At 34.3% G+C, this 7,290-nt stretch overlaps 1 protein-coding gene across 1 annotated transcript; it reads right to left on the bottom strand.

Moving 5' to 3' along the window:
- Positions 1-669: 669 nt before the first annotated feature.
- PPAN (PETER PAN-like protein) lies at positions 670-3,352 on the bottom strand. The gene is made up of 8 exons (XM_079040169.1): positions 3,144-3,352; positions 2,620-2,664; positions 2,285-2,467; positions 1,956-2,186; positions 1,766-1,858; positions 1,498-1,685; positions 1,186-1,379; positions 670-932 (listed from the first exon to the last, which is right to left on the bottom strand). The coding sequence occupies exons 2-8, from the start codon at positions 2,635-2,637 to the stop codon at positions 835-837; spliced, it is 1,005 nt and encodes a 334-aa protein (XP_078896295.1). The 5' UTR covers positions 2,638-2,664; positions 3,144-3,352; the 3' UTR covers positions 670-834.
- Between the last annotated feature and the right edge of the window lie 3,938 nt (positions 3,353-7,290).

Raw genomic sequence — 7,290 nt, 5'->3', positions numbered from 1 at the left:
TTGGAGAGATATAATTCAAGACTATATTATACAATATAAACAATAAAATGACCTTAGAGAAAAAACCAGTAATTGGTAAGATTGAAACAGCACCTTAGTCACTTGGAGAGATAAAATATCTTCTATTTTTGCAGCTTTTGGTAGAGGTAGATGTTGCTGACCCACACAAGGGCATTTACGTAATTGGTGCTACCAGCGGGTTTGTGATATGAACTACACTGTTTATGAATAAATGAATCTCAAAACAATTAAAATCAAACACACAAGAACAATGCTTCTCATTCGATACTAGAAAATCAAGAGACAATTACAATTACACATGCGCTTTCCAAAAATAAAATATTCCAATTACACCATAATAAAAACTAACTTTTTCCATTCCACTATATAGAGCATCTTCTAACAAACTTAAAACGACAAATACCAGAATTACCCTTGAGCTAACCTGCAGTTTGATACATCATCTTTTCTTTTCTTTTTTCTCTTTTTTTTAATAAATCACTTTATTCATGTGCCTTTGTCATTAAAAACCACAAAGTAAAATCATTTCTATTCCATCTGTTAAAAAACAAACAACTAATTTTTATAGTCCTCTAATTTTGCTAATCGGGATCCACAAAATGAATGTGGAGAAGAGATACAGTGTTGGATCCATAAAACATTTTCACGTGCCCAATTGCCCATTGCCAGATTTCGAATGAAAAATGACAAATAAATAAAAAAGAAAAAAAAAACATATATTTTACATAACATCACAAAAATGGAAGCAAATCCACATTTCCAAAAATAACAAACGAACATCGAACCTAAATAAAATTGTAAAATTAAATCATATTACTCATCCATGATGTCTTCTTCCTCTTGCTCACTTCCCTCCTCCGCATCTCCTTCAGAACCTTCCTCGGACTCCTCTTTCTTTTCCTCGCTATTTCCTAAAATAAACAAAATATAAAAAAATTCACTTGTTAAAGAGAACCCATTAAGTTCCACAACTTTACAAAATCTAACCCTCGTCTCTTTTTTCTTCCATCTCCCCATTTATGTTCCATTTCTTTCTATTACAACATTCTACTTTCAATTTTTGTCTTATTAGGACATAATCGTATCAACATTAAATTACTTTTACGCAAGGTAAAACAAAAAGTAAATATCACAACCTTTCATGTTTAAAAAAAAAAAAGTTACCGTATTCACTAAAAATTACGGTGCCCGAACATAATCCATCCTCGATCTTGATAAGCTGAAGTGTCATGCGGGGCCCAATCTCTTGAAGCTTGACAGCACTTTTAGTAGAAGCCTTATTGACTCTACCAACATCACTTGCTAAACTCACAGTTGCTGCTTCATCATCTCCTTCACTTTCTGATCCATACCCCGCCCTTTTCATTTTCAAAATTAAACAAATCATTACTACTTTACCTTCATTTTCTTTATACAATAACACTTACTATGTGTGTGTGAGAGAGAGAAAGAAACAAAGAAAGAAAGAAAAGTTACTTTGTTACAAAGTCACTGACATCTTGAAGAGATCTGAGATCAGGAACTTGATGATTTTGCACAAATTTTCTGATTCTACGTGAGACTCCAACTGGTTGCAATCTGATGGAATAATGCCTAAAATCGATAAGCTTTGTCTCTTTGTTGTAATTAAGTAACACAATTCTCTGACATGATGACAGTTTCACCTGCAAATTTAATATGAATTATAATTTATAAAAGATTAAGCGTGATAGAAAACATTTAAAGAGAAAAAAAAAATACTCACTGTTTTAATGTCGATAGCAGGGAAGATATTTTGAAACATAATTGTTGTAAGTTTCAAATGTTGTTCACCAGTTCCAAAACCAGAGAGCACAATCTGTATTCAAAATCAATATTAGCTTTTGTGAAAAAATAAATGTAACAAATAAATCAACAAAAGTAGATTAAAAATTAGATGTAAATTAGGGAAATACGAGGGGAGAGTTTTTGAAGAGGTCTTTTGGAACTCTTGGGCGTAATTGGGAGTTAGCAATATCAACAGCTAAAGAATACTCCTGAATTTTGAATGTAAGTGTGGGGCCCTGTGGTGTTCTTGCAACTCTCAAGTATGGTGAACTTCCTGTTTTTGATAACATAAGAAAATGTGTTACTCCCATGGGCCCCGCAACATTCAAGAAATCTTTCAGGTTGTTACGCTTCTTTTCCTGTATTAATAATACATAATAAAAAAAAAGTTATTAAAACTTAAAGTGGTGAAATTTTTTTAAAGGGTTTAAGTATTTAAAGCTCGAAATAGAATTACCTTTAGATTTAGAGCTGTATATGGAAGCATCATCTTTCTCAAGTCTGCTTGTAATTGTTTAAGAGAACCAGGTAATTTCAATCTTGAAAACACAAAGCTTCTTGGTATCTTATCACCTGTAACATGATCCACATTCTGCTGTGGTTGTTTCTTTGCTGGCTTCACAAATACCACTTTCTTTTTCTGATAACAAATGATTGTATCACAAATGTATTAAATTCAAAGACCTTCAATATAAATAGTAACATAGTTTTGTTTTATTTATTTGGGTATCATGGTATACTATTTTCTTTTAATCGTCTTCACAAGCTAAAGAACTGAGTAACATTACTTACATTACGGAAACGAGCCATCTTCGAATTATGTGTTTGCTTGTTGCCCTAAATTGTGTTTATGAAACAAAATTGGTTAGTATAATAAACTAAATTAAGATTCCGATTAATTGCAATATGTGTGGGATGATAACTTAAAACTTTAGCTCTTTTGGAGACTAAAGTGATAACGAATAAATATCAATCAATTCAAACATAAAACATAACCATTGGGGGCTAGTGTTGGCTACTCTTACAGGTTTAAGATATAGGTTCAATTGATAACTGAAGCACAAACTCATACATAGGGAAAAAACGACAGCAGGAAAATCAATACCCATTTCAAATTCAAAGTTATCAACTTTCATTACAATTTTTTTTTGACATAATTATAGCAGTATTACAAATGTTTCTATACAATTGATAAATTCGGTGGACCAACAAATTATTCTAACAGAAACCAGGGAAAAGAATGAAGAATAATGCTAGGGAAAAAAAATCGACGGCAGGAAAAAAAACGCTAGCAGGAAAAATTGAACAAAACCAACCTAGCTGTGGGGTCGACGGTCTCCGGTGTTGCTGTGGGGGTGCGACGGTCTCCGGCCGGTGGCTTCACAGGAGAGAAGGCGGCAGCAGGGGAGGCCTCGCTTGGAACACGCGATGGATGGAGGCGTCTGTGATTTGTGTAGATACGTATGAGGTTTATTAGGTTAAGGGGTTTAGGTCAAGGCCTCAAGGGCATATGGTCGATTCATTCAAATGTTTGAAATAAGAAGAAATAAGGAGTTTTTATATTTAAGCCATAACAAATTGACAAAACTTCAAAAATGGTCCTGTGTTATGTATTTTTTTTAGATTTGTCTAAATCTTGATTATTTTTGATTAGTGGTCCTTTAAGCTAGTCTTATGTGGAAAACGTCCATTTTCAAATTGAAAAAACTAAAATACCATTAATATATTTATTTTCATTTTTTTTTTTTTAACTATTTTATAATTAATAAATAAATACAAAATCTCTCTCTCTCTCTCTCTCTCTCTCTCTCTCTTTCTCTCTCTTTCTCTCTCTCTCTCCAAGAACACTTTCATCTTCTTCATCTCTTTTTTATTAATCAAAATTCCATATCCAAACATCGATTCCAGACACATATAAGCATTCATGAACATACATATCAACATACACTCACATACATCATCGGAATCAAACTCTATAAGTTCAATCCATATGAGCTTCCAGGTGACTAGAAATGTAACAGCAAGTAATGTTAGGGTTTCTAGAAGACGACATTTTCTGGCAACCATATCAGTTACTGGTCATAAATTGGTACTCTTAGATCAGTAATTTGGAAAGTGGGTTTAGGAATCGTTTGTTTAGTGATAGCTGGAATGGTGGGTATGGGTGGTATAGAGAGATGCGGAATGGAGCTTGGTGGAGGAGGGGGTCTGGTCTTCTTCTCCGGTTGGATCGTTTTTCAACATCAACAAATGGGAGCACATAAACGCATTTCACTAAGAATTATTTGCGATTCATTTGTTATGTGTATGTGCATTCATCCTCATATGTTGAATCTGAAATCGATTTTGTATTTCCTTTTGGGAATAGGGCCTCCTCTTTATTTGTTTTTATTTTTAAAAATTTAAATAAAAGGGAAAAATGTTTAACAAAATAGAAAAACAAATTAAAAGGGTAAACTAGTCTTTTCCAAGTTTAACAGAGACTAATTCCACAAACAAATTACCTCAAAATGATCATCAATCCAAAAAAATCGAGGTTTGGATCAAACCTTAGAAAAAATGCATACGACATTGACCATTTTTGCAGTTTTGTCTAACAAATTTATCAGAAATCATTTATTATAGCTATAAACTTCTTTTTTAATATTTATCTAAACATTTTTTAAATTATATCAGTATAAAATCGGTAACAAGTTACAAAGCTCATTTTTTTAAGCTTAATCAAACACTCTCTACTAAGGCTGCAAGGAGTCGCATGTTACGGAAGGCTCGCTAGAGCTCATTAGAATCGTTACACACTGCCCCTGGCTCCCGCTAGGGGCTCGCCACCATCAATGCGCTAGCTGCTTAACGAGAGAGAGAGAAAGCGAGAGAGAGAGAGATATAATTTGATTTTATTGGTTGTTGGAACTTTTGACCACAATTCGTTTTTTAACTCTTTCTTCTTTAATAAAAGACAAAACTTCAAAAATGGTCCCTATGTTTCTGAAAATATCAAGTTTAGTCTTTAAGTTCAAAAAACTTCACAAATGGTCCATGTGGTTTCAAAACTTTTAACAAATGGCCCTTTTCGCTAACTCCGTTAGCTTTTGACCGTTAAGTGAAGGACATTTCTGTCTTTTCACTATTACAGGGACCATTTTTGAAGTTTTGCCCTTATTTAAAAAAATAAGAAAAAATATTATTTAATATTAAAGCTCTCTCTCTCTCTCTCTCTCTCTCCCTCCCTCTTCAGCCAATAAATCAGTTCTTGTTTAACATCACCAATCGTGAAGTTCTTATTTACATCTTACCGATTGTCAAGTTCTTGAAGCTAATCGATGTGTGTTCTTCAAGATTTGGTGGAGTTTTTGTTTAACGGTGGTGCTGGATTCCTCTCGTCATTAAGATCTCGATATCCATATTTGATTTCAGTTTCAAGATGGTTGATTCCTTCCCATTGTGAACATCGTGGAGTCCAAAGTCGATTTTAGTTTTGTGGTAGTGGTCTTCATCGACGATCGATTCTGGGTGGTGGTAACTAATCTTCATCATTAAGTGATTCAAGATTGTTTAAGGGCACCTTACAGTTTATCCATATGATTTGATTATAAACTCATACACAAGAAACTTTGTAGATCCCCTTATGTTGAAACCATGTAAGTCAACCAAGTTTCGATGATGGATTTGTGCAATAGTTGTAACTTCTACTCTTAACCACCCTTTTCCTTCAAACATCCTTTCCAGTCGATAATTCACCGCCAGTGCAGGTTACCGAGTGAGAAATAGAATCAAGAGAGAAAGGGGGGGGGGGGGAATTAGAACCATAAAATACAGACATGGTTGATGCAGAATAGAAGAGGTTGAAGCCGATTTAGAGATGGGTTTGTGAGTTGATTCAACCACCATAAAGGTAGCCAACCAAGTTTCGAGATATCTTTGGGGGTATAACATACGTTGCGTTTCTTGATCTTGTTGATTGGTTGTAGAATAAAGATGAATAGAAATGGATGAACGGAAAAGATCATTTTCTCGTCGAAGGAAGAATCACTTGGGATTTCAGGAGATTAAGAAACAAAGACACCGATTGGGGAAACAAGTTCTTATTCTTACCAGCTTCCAGGATCATGTAAGTTCTTCTCATAGAATCAATTCCATTTAATTCAAACGATTTCGCCATTCTATACCCTACTTACTTCCATCCATCAAAAGATTATCATGTTTTCACTTGGCAAAACCGAATGATGAAACTTGACCGAAAATGGCTGTTCCGTTTAGCCGGAGCTCCACATCCAGGTAACATGAAATCAATTCGAAGTCTTTTAATCGATCAATGCAAGAATTCAAACTCCAGGAAGCTTATAGACTGTGGAAATTAGGGGTGTCGAACGGGTAAAATTTTCGGGTTTCGGGTAGAACGAGTATTTCCTTAAGAAAATAATATCCGATACCCAACCTGTATTGTAATTCGGGTTTTCGGGTTTCGAGTATTCGGGTTTGATGTCGGGTCGGGTAATTATCGGGTATACCCGAAAATTTCTTAAATGACACTTATTGATAATTTTTTTTCTTTATTTTTTATTTTTACATGTTGGTTGGTTTAATAAAGAATCGGATAGGAAAATACTTCGTATAATTAACAAGTACATATATAATAACAATACAAATCATTATAATATGTTATGTACTTTTTTAATTGTATTCCGTGCGATAGTTAGAAACTGAGAATTGTGATGACGGTTCAGGACTTCAGCTTTAGCGTCGTATTCCCTATGCAAGTTTGTGTCGACTGTCGAGCTGTCGTTCATAAGAAGGAAACGAAGGGTTTTGTTTTATTTTAAGTGTGCGTACGTGACTGCATTGTATATTTGATATTATTTAAAAAACGAATTCGGGTATACCCGACCTATATTATTATCGGGTTAACCTATTACCCGAATGTTCATACCCATTACCCGTTCTACCCGACCCATTCTACCCGAATTCGGAACGGGTCGGGTGGGTAGAACGTGTTGCGGGTTTTTTCGACAGGCCTAGTGGAAATGGTGGTTTTATTGAAGAACTTAATTGGAATAATGCGTTGTTTGAAGAAGAATAAGATGAGGAGATTGTGGGTGCTCATGAATGGGATCCTTTTTTCTCTAACCCAAAACAACAAACTTGATCATAACTGCACATAGATATATATTGGGTTATACTTCTTCTCTTGAAGAAATATGATTCTCGATTACTAGTTGTTGATTTTTTGAAATGACGAACATGAACTCAGACATGAATTGGAATGGTGGGTTTTTGATTTTTGGAATGGAGAGAGAGAGAGAGAGAGAGAGAGAGAGAGAGAGAGAGAGAGATAAAGAGAAAGAGAGAGAGACCTTTAATATTAAATAATAATTTTTTTCTTTTTTTTTTAAATAAGGGCAAAACTTCAAAAATGGTCTTTGTAATAGTGAAAAGACAGAAATGTCCTTCACTTAACGGTCAAAA

This window comes from Lactuca serriola, chromosome 4, assembly GCF_051521515.1.
Source record: "Lactuca serriola cultivar US96UC23 chromosome 4, Lser_US96UC23_V15, whole genome shotgun sequence".
In the NCBI taxonomy this organism is placed as follows: Eukaryota; Viridiplantae; Streptophyta; class Magnoliopsida; order Asterales; family Asteraceae; genus Lactuca; species Lactuca serriola.
The sequence above is the reverse complement of the archived record's forward strand: the minus strand, read 5'-3'. Positions and strand labels throughout refer to the sequence as shown.

Bases quoted from the DNA above. Each gene is read 5' to 3' on its own strand.
- PPAN (XM_079040169.1), bottom strand. The intron at 2,187-2,284 runs GTAATTCTATTT...TTATTAATACAG, and splicing joins ATACAGCTCTAAATCTAAAG to GAAAAGAAGCGTAACAACCT. The intron at 1,859-1,955 runs GTATTTCCCTAA...TTTTGAATACAG, and splicing joins TCTTCAAAAACTCTCCCCTC to ATTGTGCTCTCTGGTTTTGG.